Source organism: Apteryx mantelli, chromosome 3 (genome assembly GCF_036417845.1).
Source record: "Apteryx mantelli isolate bAptMan1 chromosome 3, bAptMan1.hap1, whole genome shotgun sequence".
Classification (NCBI taxonomy): Eukaryota; Metazoa; Chordata; class Aves; order Apterygiformes; family Apterygidae; genus Apteryx; species Apteryx mantelli.
In genome coordinates this window covers 114,542,533-114,558,815 of record NC_089980.1, presented here as the reverse complement: position 1 = coordinate 114,558,815, position 16,283 = coordinate 114,542,533, and the positions used below count along the sequence as shown (strand labels likewise).

Below are 16,283 nucleotides of genomic sequence, written 5' to 3'. Positions count from 1 at the left end.
GAGAGCTAACAGCATCCCAAACAGCATTAGGCAGAGCATTGCCAACAGGTCGAGGAAGGTGATCCTTCACCTCTACTCCACACTGGTGAGGCCACATCTGGAGCACTGAGCCCAGTTCTGGGCTCCCCAGCACAAGAGAGACATGGACCTCTTAGAGGAAGCGCAGCAAAGGGCCACAGAGGTGGGGATGATGAAGGAACTGGAGCATCTGTCATACGAGGAGAGGCTGAGGGAGCTGGGACTGTTCAGCCTGGAGAGGAGAAGGCTCAGGGGGGATCTGACCAATGTGAATAAGTATCTGAAGGGAGGGTGCAAAGAAGATGGAGCCAGACTCTCCTCAGTGGTGCCCAGTGACAGGACGAGAGGTAATGGGCACAAACTGAAACACAGCAAATTCCACTTGAACACAAGAAAACATGTCTTCAGAGTGAGGGTGGTTGAACACTGGAACAGCTTGCCCAGGGAGGGTGTTGAGTCTCCATTCTTGGAGATATTCAAAACTCAACGGGACACGGTTCTGGGCAACCTGCTTTAGGTCTGGCTGAACCTGCTTGAGCAAGGGGGTTGGACACATGATCTCCAGAGGTCTCAGCTATTTTAGATGTGACAGGCAAACTAGGCCTGGAAGCAAGGAACCATTCAAAGAAGTGATAGTAAATGGCAGCCTGGGCTGAAGTAGCCAAGAGTTAATTACCCTGAGGGACATGATGAAGGCAATTAATTGAATAAACTCCCTTGATTTCAGGAGAGGAGATTTCAATTTGTTTCATAAGTGTTAGACAAGTTCTCACGGGATGAGAAGGCCCTTGAAGGGCAAGGGGCCCAGAAGAGCTTGTTTGTCTTCAAGGGCAACTTCCTTTCCATCCTTTATGTATGTAAATAAATGATTTGACATAGCAGGAGGCTGCTGTGGCTGAACAGGGAATTCCTGACTGAGATATTTTTACCCAAATGCAAAAAAGCAGTATACAAGAGGTGGAAGCAAGAACAACCTACTCAAAAAGAAAATATAGAAATATTGCCCAGGAATGCAGGGATAGAACTAGGAAGGTCAAAGTGCAGATGAAATAACACTGGTGAGGAATGTGAAGAGCAACAAGAATGGTTTCTATAGGTACAACAACAACAAAAAGAAAATGAAGGAAATGGTGGCCTTCTGCTCAGTGTGGTAGGTGACCTTGTGACAAAGGTCATGAAAAAGGCTGAGGGACTCAATGTCCTCTTTGGTTCTGTCTTCATTAGCAAAGGCTGTCATCAGGCTTTCCAGTTCTTATTGTATTGTGGTAAAGTTTCATGTAGAAATGTAGTACTCACAGCAGGAGAGGATCAATTTAGACACCTCACATATAAACTGGACATGTACAAGCTCATGGCACACAGTGGCATGCATCTAAAGGCTGTTGGTGTGCCTCAGTGTGAGGCTGCTCTTTATCATCTTTGAAAGATTGTGACAATCAAGGGTGATTCCCAGTCACTGGAAAATAGATAAAATTTCATTTCTCATTTTCAAAAAAGGCAAGAAGGAGGATTCTGACAACAGTAGATCTATCAGGCTCACCTCAGACCTGCAGAAAATTATGGAGAAAGTCTTTATGAAAGCCATTTCCAAGCATATGAAGGACAAGAAGATTACTGGGAACAGCCAGCATGCATTTGTCAAGGACATTTCATTTTTTGGCCAACCTGATTGTCATCTTTGATGAAAGGACTGACTGTTTGGATTTAGCTTGACTTTAAAGACATTTTCTATGCAGTTTGTCATTGTATCCTTCTAGGCAAATTGAGGGGATATGTACTGGATGGACTGACCAAAATGCGAGTGAAAAACTGCCTGGATCATCAGGTTCAAAGGGCTGGGACCAAAGATTCAAAGTCAAACTAGTGGTCAGTTACTCATTGCGTTCCCCAGTGATCCAAACTGGGGTGGAAACTGTGTATCATGTTTATCAGGAATCTGGAATATAGGACTGAACACATCTTTAAAAGGTTTGCATATGGCATCCTGAAGGGCAGGACTGCCATTCAGACAGAGTTTGACAAGCTGGAAGAATGAGCAGACAGGAATATCATGAAGTTCAGCAAAGAGAAATGCAAAGTTCTGAACCTGGAACCAAATAACTCCATGCATAAACACTGGATAGGGGGTAGCTCTGACAGAAAGACCTGAGGCCCTTGTGGAATACCAGCCAAATATGAAGCAACAATGAAGGCTAACCTCATATTGGGTTGCATTAGCCGGCAGGTAGAGAGACGTGATTAGCCCCTCTACACTCAGGGGCCACATCTGCAATACTGTGTCCATCCTGGAGTCCCCCAGTGCAAAAGAGATATTGACAGACTAGGACAAAGCCACTAAAATGGTCAAGGTGAAGAATATGTTGTATGATAATACAGAATGAGGAAACTGTATTTTTCATCCTGGATGAGAGGAGGCTATGGGGAGACCTAATTGCAGTGTTCAGTTATAGGGAAGATGGAGCCAGAATCTTCTCAGAGGTTCTCCAAAAAATGACAAGAGGTAACAGACACAATCTGCAAAAAGAAAATTCCAATTGGACATAAGAAAAGATTCCCTTGTCATGAGGGTGGTTTAGCACTGGAACAGGTTTCCAGAATGGCATTGGAATATCCATCCTCAGAGATGTAAAAATCTCAGCTGGGCAAAAACCTGAGCAAGCTGACCTAACTTTGAAGTTGTCTCTGCTTTTTTTGGGGGGGAGTCATTGCTTCTTAGTTGTGATTACAGTATTAAATGGTGTAAATTTTTAGAAAGTACATTGGACTAAAAATATATATATATATTTCATCTGTTGTTTTAATGTTGTATCAATATTTTAAGGATGTTTCATGTTTTCATTTTTACCTCTGCAAAAAGGAACTGGAAAATCCCATGATGCACCATTTCCAGGACTCACAATACATGTCAACATGGCATGGCCTTCTAGGATGTAACCAGAGATACAGCTATATCGGATTTTGTCTCCAATGTTGAATCTTGTTCCATGAAGTACTCCTTTAGGAATTTCTCCTGGGTTGCCACAAGTATGACTAGGTAATACTGTTGAAAGAAAGAAGGAAAAAGTTATAGTTGAAATCTGCAGAAAGAAGTAATAAATATTTGTGAAACAATTATCTTCAAATAACTGTTAAGTATTTTTAATATTATTATTTGAAGCAGCATTCCATATGCAAATAAGGTCAAATAGAATGGAATGTACTTTTACAAAAGATTACATTTATAATAGGCATCATCATTTTCAAAGCTAATTTTAAACTCAGTTCTTGATTTAACATACCTTCAATAAAGTTCTTTACAGAACCATTCTCAAACAACAAAATAGCCTAAAAATCCTGCTATTTCTCCCACACCTTGCAATGAAGACATTTTTATTTAATCCTCTTTTGCAAATAATCCAAGAATATTCTTACATCATTATGGAGCTAGGCAGCTCTATTGACTTCCAGTAATAGGAACTTTATGAACAGTTTTCATTTTAGTTGATAGAATAACAATTTAAAAGAATTCAGTAATTAACTACTTTCTAACAGTAAATTAAAGTTTAAAATACATAAAAAACCACACATTTGATTTTCTGCTTAATTTCAAATTATTCCAGGTATTAGAAGATGAGAAATTAAATCAATCTTTGTTAATACGGTTCTAGGAAGTGATAGAAAATAGAAAAATAAATATGTCCATTCATATTAGCCCAAATGTCATTGCTTAATCATTGTTTCCTTTATTTTTCCCTGCAGAAAATCATTAGCATTTGTAAGTACTTATTTGGAATGGATTATTGAAACTAGTTATCAGTTCAAAGAAGATACTACTCCACCTAAAAATATCAAAATTGTGTGTGTGTGTGTGTGTGTGTGTGTGTGTGTGTGTGTTTGAATGGAATCGTTGTTATTCTTCATCTAATTCAAAATTCATTAATGGCATGTCTTTCCTTTCACTGAAGTAGTACAAATTAAAATTGTTTAATTTCCTTTAGAGCAGAACAAATAAATGTAGAAAGTTGAAGTATGTCATGAACAAATGATGCATCACAGCACAAAAGATAAATGTGTTCATCAAAGAAATGAAAAGCCTGAAAAGCTCACATTTAATTCAGGTATTGTTTCTGACACCCTGTGTTTTCACGGACAAATTGTTTCACCCCTATCCTTCTCCTTCCTGACTCCACCCATCTGCAAAATAAACATAACTACACTAATCTCACTCACCTACATGTTGGGAGGATTAATTATTCAATAGACGCACATCCTCAGAGTGTAAAGCAATATATCAATATAGCAATGCTAATTAAGTCCCATTTTACCATGTAAGTTCAATTATTGAAAGCACACCCTCAATTCATTTCTAAAACAGTTAGTCACACTGGCATTTAAATGATCATAATTATGCTTAAGTTAGAACACAAATTATGTAGGCAAATTCCAAAAAGGTCCAAGAGCAAAAGCCTTCCAAAAACATAAAATTAAAAAATTAAAAGACAGAACACTTTTATTTACATCACTCTCTCTACCAGAAAAATCTCAAAATCTTCTACAAAAGTTAACTAGGTAGCAAAGGCCGCATAACACCCTGATGAGATAGATGAATGTTCTACCTATGTTACAGACTGGAGAACTAAGATTTCTGTGAGTTACAGGAGCTACTTAAAGTTTTTCAGTGCATAACTAGCAAGCTTGAAACAAACAAGAAGACACCTGACTTCTTTTGTGTTGTTTCAACAGCCAAGATAAAGGAGGATAAATGCTTTGTTTCCAGGATGAAGCCTCAGCATCTAGGTAAACAGATAGTATAGTTCAATTTCACATGCATTAATCTCATAGAATATGAGATTTATTTAGATGGCTCTCATTTACATTGAAAAGAAAGTCAATGTTTAATTCACATATGTAAGAATGTATAAAATACTTTACACTAAAGGAAGTGATTTTAAGACACTGGATTAATTGAAATAAAATATAGATAAACTTATACTTCGAAAAGTTGGCAGCAATGATTCATTACATATGATAGATATGTTTTATAGCACTAGAGGTATTAAAAATGTTAGCTCTGTGTTTACAAGTTTTCCCTTTTTGTTGCTCTAGTCATGATAGGTTAATGATATGAAACACTACTGTCAATACAGATAAATTCTGCAGAACAAGCCAGACAAGCCAAGGTATGTTACGTGGTTTGGACACAAGAGAGTATCTGTGTCTGAAACAAGAACCTCTCTTTTCTTTCCTTTTTCAAATCAAAACATTTTTACAAAGCATTATAACATGAAGTTGTTTCATCATAAGATCTGTTTTATGCAGAAGTATTTGTACAATCCCAAACAACATTTATTTTTATGAGTGTGCTATCTGGAAAAACATGTTATTCAAAGATACTATGAGTTCTTACAAACTGCATTCCCAACTAAGAGGTATCAAAGCAAATCTACATCTGCCATATATATGACAACTGGCACTGGCTAACAACTGTTGAAATCGTACTGCAGCAAATCACTCTTCTATCTGTGTAAAGAAGCTCTCCTACAATATGACTTTTTTCTCACTTTTTTTACCACTACATCTGTCAAGGCTCCAGAAATAATGGGACTCAGCATCCTGAGGCTGGCACACATTTTGCCACAACCTCCTAAAAAAACAGTAAAAGATGAGTGATCTGAGAATGACAGCCATGCTCAATAATGTATGTAATAGTTCCCAGGATTTCATTGCTTGTCAAGATCAAGCATTGGACTACATTATTAATGTGCTTTTCTGAAAATTTCAGGAAAACATATTAAGGTAGCTGAACAATTCCATCTGCACAGACTTTACTCTTCCTGTTTCTGGACCTAAGATGAATTATCCTTTGAAGGTTCATAACAGCAACCAATGCAGCTGACCCTTTAGATTATGAGAGTTCTAGCTGATCAAAGCTATCATATGCAGAGGTCACATATGTCCCTCAAAGTATGATTTCAGTGCAGTTTTCAGTAAAAAAGCTATTTTTCTGCTGTGTTACTGAACTCTACTTTCAACAGGATTGAGAGTCTGCAGTAACTTCCTGGAGGAAGCTGGTAGAATCACTAGTGTTGCGGTATCTTTTGTTATCAAAATGCTTGGTTCATGAAATAATTTGATGTCCACTACAGTCAGTCAGATAAAGCTGCACTGAAGAAAGGCTTTTGTATACTGACCTAACCTATTTGAGTGTCCTCACAGGGTGTGCAATACCTCATTTTTCATTTTCTCAAGTCCTTTCCAGGCTAAGAAAAAAAAGTGTTCTGAAAACAATCTGATTAGACTTAATGTTTTAAAAGTAAAAATATGTACAAAAAGGAGAGCTGAACCAGATTTACCTCCTAAGATTTCTGACTTACAAGTCTATCTTCACTGTTAAGACAGACATAAGAACCTGTGCGGACTTCATTTCCTAGCATAGTTCAATCTGGTGCACTGTGCTGTAAGATTCTGTAAGATTTTTTCATGAAACTAAATATATCAGACTGGCCTTCCTCATGTAATGTGCATTACCTTCACAGATAGTAGAAAACCTGTTATTGGAACATTGGCTGCTGCTAATTATGCACATAGGAAACTTTCAGTACGACTGTCATAAATTTGACAAATGCATATCATCAAACTCAGTAATGTAATTAACTAGGTAACATGCCAAAGATTTTAACTCACTATTCAAAATAATTATATATACGTCGTATATTGATTCTTTTTTTCTTTTTTTTGGAAAAGTGTTCAAAACTGATCATGACCTGTATAATAAAACATAACATGAATATTCTTTATCAGCCAGTGACAGAAGGCAACACCATAGCAGGACTGCAATATGTAGCATAGAACTGGCTCCATTTTTGACAATGTATGTATAATCAATTAAACTTTGTTAAATAAACTCATGTAGGGAGAAATAAGCCCAGGCACCAGTACACACTGGTGGAGGGGGGCGGAAGGGGGGCGACCAGCTGGAAAGCAGCTTTGCAGAGAAGGACCTGGGGGTCTTACTGGACAACAAGTTGATCATGGGCCAGCAATGCATCCCCATGGCAAAGAGAGCTAACAGCATCCCAAACAGCATTAGGCAGAGCATTGCCAACAGGTCGAGGAAGGTGATCCTTCACCTCTACTCCACACTGGTGAGGCCACATCTGGAGCACTGAGCCCAGTTCTGGGCTCCCCAGCACAAGAGAGACATGGACCTCTTAGAGGAAGCGCAGCAAAGGGCCACAGAGGTGGGGATGATGAAGGGACTGGAGCATCTGTCATACGAGGAGAGGCTGAGGGAGCTGGGACTGTTCAGCCTGGAGAGGAGAAGGCTCAGGGGGGATCTGACCAATGTGAATAAGTATCTGAAGGGAGGGTGCAAAGAAGATGGAGCCAGACTCTCCTCAGTGGTGCCCAGTGACAGGACGAGAGGTAATGGGCACAAACTGAAACACAGCAAATTCCACTTGAACACAAGAAAACATGTCTTCAGAGTGAGGGTGGTTGAACACTGGAACAGCTTGCCCAGGGAGGGTGTTGAGTCTCCATTCTTGGAGATATTCAAAACTCAACGGGACACGGTTCTGGGCAACCTGCTTTAGGTCTGGCTGAACCTGCTTGAGCAAGGGGGTTGGACACATGATCTCCAGAGGTCCCTACCAACCTCAACCACCCTGTGATTCTGTGAATACACATTCTCTGGTGGCCTGTGTCAGATTATTCACATTAACTTTCCAATACTCTTTCTGAAGCTCAACTCTGTATTTATTTGCAACATAGCCAACTTGTAAACACATGCACAGCACCTTAAACATAGTTATCCTTTGCTTTCACTCATGGAGAGTTTCTTTCATTTTGTTGGATACATCAGATTTCACTATCAACCTCTTTCTGGTCACATATTCACTGCAGCAGAGAAAGAGGACCTAAAATCAGACAGTAGTGGTCAATGATGGAAAACCAAAGTGTAAATGGTAGCTTTCACTGAACTGAATAAGCTGTTGAATGACTATTTCATTCCACCTAAATTTTCTTACTATGCTTATTTCACCAGTTTGCAAGTGTCTTCAAATAAGCAATAGGCATGCTATTGTTTATTGCAAAATGTCTACACATTTTTCCCATGTTTACTTCAAACCCCTCATGACAACTGTGTACAATATAATGTACTGTTTTGTTAAGATGCTCTTTTTCTGTATTGAAATGTACTTTGGTTAAAAAGTTCAAGGTAAAAAAAGACACTTTCTACTGGATGCTGAAGGTTTTAAGGTCAGTGGTAGCCCAACTCCCACTAATTTTAGCATGAATTAGACATCTATATTTGAAATCAATTATAAAATTGTGAAAATTAACTTCCTAACTTTTGCTGAAAGTACCAGTCAGAAGCTCAATCTGACAATGAATTCAGCAGAATATAAAGGTGAAAAAATCCATTTTTGCAGGTGTCATGATCATCAGTTATATTGCAAAGATCACCTAGAAGCTTTCAATGGCAAAAAGCTCACACTGCTTATTTCACTTAAAAGGTAATGGTTTTATTATTCTGTGAATCAGCTGGTCAGCTTTCATGGGCCAGCAACACACATGGTAGTCAAAACTTGACAGCAACAATTCAGAAGGCAGCTAATTCAAATCAACTAAAGAAGGAAGGGGACAGAGGAAGGGAAGAAGCAAGGAGAATGTTTTTCTTTCTCCTATTTCCCTATCTCTATGGCTTTACAAAGATACATGCTATTTGTTCTTTTTCTTGTTCTTTCAGAAAAGACTGGAAAAGTTTTCCAGGATTGCCTTGCCTAATTTTTGCTGTTTCATAGTCTCTCTATTATTTTCCTCCATGTGTTTCATAACACTGTCAACTTATATTGAGGGGGGGAAAAAAAAACACACACTGAAAAACAGCGTCAGTAAGGAGGAAGTCAGAGGGCCCCTTGACATGGCAGCTTTGGAATTACAACACTGGGGTGAAGGTCAGAAGCACAATGGAGAAGGTCAGGGATATATAAAATTGCAGAGCTGATGTCAGGATGTCTAATAGGTGTGGAGAACACCCCATGCTTCCCTGACCACATGGTTAAATAACTGTACTTTGGTTTCATGTATAAATAGACGATATACACAGGACCTTACTTCCAGAGTCATAGAAGAAAAAAATAATATTCCAGAGGAGAGCAATAACTATGCTTATTAGGAAAACAAAACAAAACATGCTGACAAAGAGCAGTGGAAAAAAATGCTAGATTTTCTTACAAGAATGACACTAAAACAGAAGTCTGTGTTCCAACTCAAAAAGCAGCCTCATTTGAAAAGGAAATTAGACAAACAAATTTTAATAGCCTTTTAATCTACCACACTGAAACTGCTGCACTGAACAAAAGATAGACTTAAAAATACATGCTCAAGAACTTCCGTTAATAAACCTGTCCTGGAAATAATAGCAAGACCATTTCTACCTAGGAAAAGCCTACAAGATCAATATATTTGATTTTAAGGTTCTTTTAAACATTTTTTTTGTCTTACTGCATTACAGTACTTTTCTCCCTTTCTTTTTTTTAAATAATTGAGTATTGAATCAATTGAAAAGTTTGTAATATTTCATTGTCAATTTATTAAGCAACTTTTTCCTTTTTATTTCCAGAAGCAATGTACAATGAACAGTTAATTGATCTACCAGCTCGGACTTCCAAAATGGCATGGAACACTGTATACACTGTATGTTAGTTCATTTGTTATAAGAGTGTACCACAACAGAAACTGCATAGTCTTACCTTAGCTAAATTCTTATTTATTTTCAAACCCAACAATGTAGACCTTTGTTGCTTTCATGGATATGATGCTTGCTGTAAAGCAAAACAGTCTAAAAATCGATGTTATAGAACAGACATGATGATGTAAAGTGCAGCAACCTAAAGAGGGAACTGCTGGGCTTCAGTGCTATTCAGACTTGACACTTAATATTGTTAACTTATTTATTCAGTTTGAGATGGATTTAAAAATTCAATATTACTATTTTTAAACTTTAGTTCACAGAATCACCCTGGATGCAATCCTGTGCAATGTGCTCTAGGTGACCCTGCTTGAGCAGGGGGGTTGGACTAGATGATCTCCAGAGGTCCCTTCCAACCTCAGCAATTCTGTGATTCTGTGATCACAGAAGAGTTGGGGTTGGTAGGGACCTCTGGAGATCATGTGTTCAACCCCCTTGCTCAAGCAGGTTCAGCCAGACCTAAAGCAGGTTGCCCAAAACCGTGTCCCGTTGAGTTTTGAATATCTCCAAGAATGGAGACTCAACACCCTCCCTGGGCAAGCTGTTCCAGTGTTCAACCACCCTCACTCTGAAGACATGTTTTCTTGTGTTCAAGTGGAATTTGCTGTGTTTCAGTTTGTGCCCATTACCTCTCGTCCTGTCACTGGGCACCACTGAGGAGAGTCTGGCTCCATCTTCTTTGCACCCTCCCTTCAGATACTTATTCACATTGGTCAGATCCCCCCTGAGCCTTCTCCTCTCCAGGCTGAACAGTCCCAGCTCCCTCAGCCTCTCCTCGTATGACAGATGCTCCAGTCCCTTCATCATCCCCACCTCTGTGGCCCTTTGCTGCGCTTCCTCTAAGAGGTCCATGTCTCTCTTGTGCTGGGGAGCCCAGAACTGGGCTCAGTGCTCCAGATGTGGCCTCACCAGTGTGGAGTAGAGGTGAAGGATCACCTTCCTCGACCTGTTGGCAATGCTCTGCCTAATGCTGTTTGGGATGCTGTTAGCTCTCTTTGCCATGGGGATGCATTGCTGGCCCATGATCAACTTGTTGTCCAGTAAGACCCCCAGGTCCTTCTCTGCAAAGCTGCTTTCCAGCTGGTCGCCTCCCTTCCGCCCCCCTCCACCAGTGTGTACTGGTGCCTGGGCTTATTCTTCCCCCTGGGCACAGGACTTGGTGTTTCCCTTTGTTGCACTTCACAAGATCCCTGGCTGACAATCTCTCCAGCCTGTGGAGGTCCCTCTGAAAGGTAGCAGAGCCATCTGGTCTATCAACCACTCTTTCTAGTTTTGTATCATCTGCCAACTTGCTGAGGGTGCATTTGGTCCCATCGTCCAGGTCATTAATGAAGATGTTCAATGGTATTGACCCCAGTATTGACCCCACCACTAGTGACTGTCCCATAATGAAGTTGATAGTGAGTCAGATTCACAGCACATAAAACTTCTGTGCAAGTCTTGTATGTGCGGAGAGGTGCTCCCAACTTGTGAGGCATTATGAACATCTTATGACAGGCAAACCCACAACAGGTGCCATTTACAGCAAGGCAGTACAAAGACTTCTCAATAAACTGAACTGGGTTGTGACCTAAAATAGTCAAGAGGTACGACTTGGAAAGATACTGAAGGAATAATATAAGATTTGGGGTATTTATGCTCCTGTAGGAGGGCCCTACAAATATCCTTTGACAGAGCTTTAATGTTTACACTGTTTTGTCCCTCGTTGTGCTGAAGCTGAACTTCAAGAGAGAGGCTAAAAACTATCTAAAGTATTAGGGGTAAGTTGATAAATATATATATATATATATGTATTATGTATATATACACACACACAAACACACACACATATATATGTATATATACACACACATTTATATACGTGTATATATATGTATGTATATTTATGTATACACACACATATATATCAATATAAACTTTGGGGGAAGAGGTAAAGTGGAGGCAGGTGCAGCTATGGCAATGGCACAGCTCTAGTAATTTTAACAGAATTGTATTACTGGTATCTGCTGAGGCAATAGCACTAGCAAAAGCACTGTCATTCAGACAGACCTTAAGGCTACAAGAATAATGGTGTTTTGAGCGGCTAATCTAAAAATATATTTTATTTTTTCTCAAAAATGAAAATCCTTTTTTTAATCAATTTACTGTTCAGATAAATATAACAAAATTATTCTATTTCCATGTAAAGGCAATTTTTTAAAAGGAAAATCTACATCTGGACCACTGTTCTGAATACTCACAAACCTCCCTTGACACCTAAAATAATTATTTCAATTAAAAAATAGCAAAGTTGAATGCTTAAGCTTGATAGGAGTCATGGCATTTCACTACAACTTTTGAAGTAGTTACAAATTTATTTATTGCAATTTATCTCATTCATGTCCTTAATCACACCTCCTTTTTAAACAACATAAATTAGTTGTAGAAAGATCAAAACAGGAACACTTATCTATTTCAATTTTGTCAAATTACCTATTGAAATACGTAGTTAGCACCTACTGACAACTCTAGGAACAAATGCTTTCACTATATCCTTTTGCATAATAATAACCACATTGGCTTACGATTTTATTCTTATTAGTATTACTCTTGGCTGTCATTCTTACCTAATTTAATTACTCTTTCTTCATCATACTGACAATTTCCTTCTAAAGATAGAGTGAATGAAAGTCATACAGGCAAACAGTCACCATTCACCAGCATGAGGAATACTGTTAATTTATAGCATTCATATCCATTTGTGCCTAAAGGCTCTTTACAATATCAGTTTAATGCAAATAGATCAGTTGACATAATCAGATACTCAAAGGGGAATAGGGTGCAAACTGCAGAAGTTCTTCGCATGGCTCACTGTCATGACTTCTTTATATCTTTTACTTGAATTTGCAAAATAAAAATGGGAGCTTAAATAAAATCTGCTTCAGAAGTCACTTATGAACTTATTGCAAACTTGTTGTGCAAAATAGCCTCGCTAAAACACTCATCATAGCTTTAACCTATAAACAACTGGATCCAATTCTGCTGGTAGAAAAAGATTTTCTCAGGTCAGCAGAGCTGCTGTAAATAAATCTATAAGAAAAAATACAAAACAAGCATCTTTTCCTCTCTCTTTTTGCCCTCCAAACTTCATCTAACTATTAAATGTCAAAATGGCATAGCCTATAGTTTAGCAGGAAGAGGTTGAAAGAACTGGGTTTGATAAGAACAGAAGACAAAAGGAAATCTTATTGCTGCCTAAAACTACCTAGTGGGAGGGTGTAGAGAAGACAGAGCCAGACTCTTCTCAGAGCCATACAGGGAGAGAACAAGAGGCAGCGGGCACAAGCTGGAACATGGGAAAGTCTGACTGGATACAAAGAAAACTTTTTTCACCGTGAAAAAGTGATGGTCAAACACTGGAGCAAATTTCCCAGAGAGACTGTGGAATCTCCATCTTCGGAGATATTCAAACTCAGCCCTGAGCAACCTGTTTTAAACGAACCCGCTTTGAGCAGCAGGCTGGACTAGAGAGCTCCAGAGGTCATCCCACATGGTTCTGTGATTCGTAATCGCACATGATCTTAAACCGCGTGTCACTATCGGAATGAACATGTGAAACGAAATATGAAATGGTTATGAATACACACACACAAGGTTACTAAATTCAAGTGAGAACTGTATCCAGTTTGGTCTGGTATAAGAATGGGGTATAACATACCCACTCAAACAACAAACAATAGAAGACACTAGAGCTGGTTGCAAAGATGCAACTGAAAGCACTTCTTAAATATCAATTAATTACTGTTTTGTGTTAAATCATACAGTTGTTGACTGAATAGATTCCTTTATAGCACTCCCTGGCATTTATTTTTACTTTTCCAAAAAGAAGAAAACTGTCTTTTTCACTCCTTATTTAGCACGCTAATAGCCCACATGGAATTTTACCTTATTCCCACAAGGGATGCAGAGCTTTAGTTACAAAGATAATAAAATTCATTCTTGAGCTTTATCACAGCAGCTTCATCACACACAGGACAAAATAAAATAGAAATACCTTTCTTAAGTACCTTTCAGTTAATTTATCCCATACTACCAGCAATTCCAAATTGCGAAATAGAAAGGTGCTAAGAATTCTGTGCCAATTCTTACTATCTTATTTGGACATAGGTAAATAACACTACTTTGTACAATGTATTACATTCATTCCTTAAAAAATGTGTGTGGGGACATAATAATAATAAAAATATCTAAAGAACAATTCTGTAAACATTAACTTAACTGGTTATGAACTTTATTCATAGACCTATGTTTTCACTTTAAAATGAATATAACATTTAAGATCATCAACCAAGGTTGAGAGATTTTACAAACTTTACAAAACACCACCTCAGAATATCTTCCAGTATTATCAGATATCGTAGTTGCTTGACTTTGAAGCCAAGTAGTTCATTATTTTCATTAGCAGGAAAATAAATGACAGTTAGACAAAGAATTAAAAAACTATTCCAGCCTGATTTTCTTTAGAAATGAAAAAATTCCTACATGGTCAAGCTTTGATTAGCAAAAGTACTAATGCGACTCGGATTCCATCCTTTCCTTTTTTAATGAGACTCATTAAGAGTCTTTTTTCACTGTTTCAAACTTGGCACCTTTTCCAAATTTTAACTTTCAGTTCAATAGTAGGCTGGAAGAACCAACATGGAGTCACTAAGGACAAATCATGTCTCACCAATCTGGTTCCCTCCTGTGGAGAGATGACTGGTTTAGCAGACTAGTGGTGAAGAGTGGATCTTGTTTACCATGACTTCAGCAAAGCCTTTGTCATGTTCTTCCATAGTAGACTCTTGACAGAGCCAGTGAAACATGGAATGGCTAAGTAAGGTAGGGGGACCACCAAGTTCAGAGGGTTGAGACCAAGTTCAGCTGGCAGCAAGTTATTAGTTGCATTCTTACATTACACACAGTGAAACTGACACTGCTTAATATCTTCTACTCTAATGGGAGAATGAACTCTTTTCAAGTTTGCAGATGATACTGAATCGGGGAACAGTCAATACACTGGAGGGCAGGGCTGCTATTTCTCCAGGCTGTTTCTTCCTCCAAAACGTATCGACACAACAAAGGCAAATGCAAAATTCTGCACCCAGGACATGCAAGTGTGCAGGCTGGGACCAGCTAGGTGGAAAACAGGTTGGCAGAAATGGGCCTGGGGGTTCTGGTGGACAAGTTGAACATAAGCCAGCAATGTGCTCTGGCAGCAAAGAAAGAAAATCATACCCCCAGCTGCAGAAAAGTAAAAGGGCAACCAGCAGGTTGAGGGGAACGGTCCTTTCCTTTATTTTGCACTTGTGAGACCACAGCTGGAGTACTGTGTCCAGTTTGGGGCTACCACTACAAGAGAGACACACTGGAGCAGGTTCAGCAGAGAGCCACCAGGACAACTGGGGGCTGGAGCACTTCCCCTTTGGGAGAGGCTGAGCGAGCTGGGCTTTTGAAGCCTGGAGAAGAGATGGCTTTGGGCTGGGGGAATCTTAACCTTGTCTTCAACTACCTAATGGGAGAGCGTAGCGGAGAAAGAAACAGACTCTTCTCAGAGGTGCATGGTGATAGGATGAGAGACAAGAGAGACAAGTTGCGATGAGGGAAACTGCAATTAAAACATAGGATTTTTTCTTTTTTTCTCACCATGTGGGTAATCAAGGGTTGAAGCAAGTTACCCAGAGAGGCTGTGAAATCTCCATCCTTGGAGATATTCAGAACATGGCTGGACAAGGCCCTGCTTCGAGTGGAGGTATTGAATCAAATGACCTTCAGAGATCCTTTCCAACCTAAATTATTCTCATTCTCTATCTTTAAAGTTTGCTGATGAACAGGCCCCTTTTGAATCACTAGCTGCTAGTGCTAGTTACAGCAATTATAATTTTTTTTCTATTTTTAACGATCCTGAGTTTCAACTTTACTCCTGACTGATTATATGCTTCTGGGACAGAGATTATGCAGCACAGACAAAATGGTAATATCTAACGTAATATAGAGTATTGGCCCACAGTTAGGACCCTGGGTTCTATAGAAATAATAATAAAATAATTTTATGTTGAGTTCTGAGATTTAAAAAGCCCTCAGTATAATAAAGATAAGGTGAAACCACATAACAAGAAAAATAATAATTAAAAGAAATGCCTCCCCCAGGAAGTATAATTCAACAATTATTCTGTATTGGTACTATCACTAAATTAATTTTTACTCTATCTCATAGTTCTTTTTGATATTTAAGAAAGGCTTCTGGGAACACTAAATTTTTAGCCTGCTTCATTTATTTCTCTCTCTCTCTCTCTCTCTCTCTCACACACACACACACACACACACGTATATGAAACACATTAGATCAAACAAGAAATCTTCAGTTTGAACGCCTCCATTTTTTTTTAGTTTTTCGCTTAATAAAAGATCCCAGGATTTCTCCAAAACCTCATCCAGCACCTGGCATGTCAAAATACAGATCTCATAGAAGATACAGATCTAAGATGATTATAAATCCAGTTGTGAAAAA

At 38.8% G+C, this 16,283-nt stretch overlaps 1 protein-coding gene across 1 annotated transcript in view; it reads right to left on the bottom strand.

Annotated features, from left to right (window-relative positions):
- CSMD1 (CUB and Sushi multiple domains 1) overlaps positions 1-16,283 on the bottom strand; it is a 1,279,784-nt gene that overhangs the window by 695,621 nt on the left and 567,880 nt on the right. Inside the window, exon 4 of the mRNA XM_067294827.1 lies at positions 2,864-3,058. Within this exon, the coding sequence (XP_067150928.1) occupies positions 2,864-3,058 (195 nt within the window). The remainder of the gene's footprint in view (positions 1-2,863; positions 3,059-16,283) is intronic.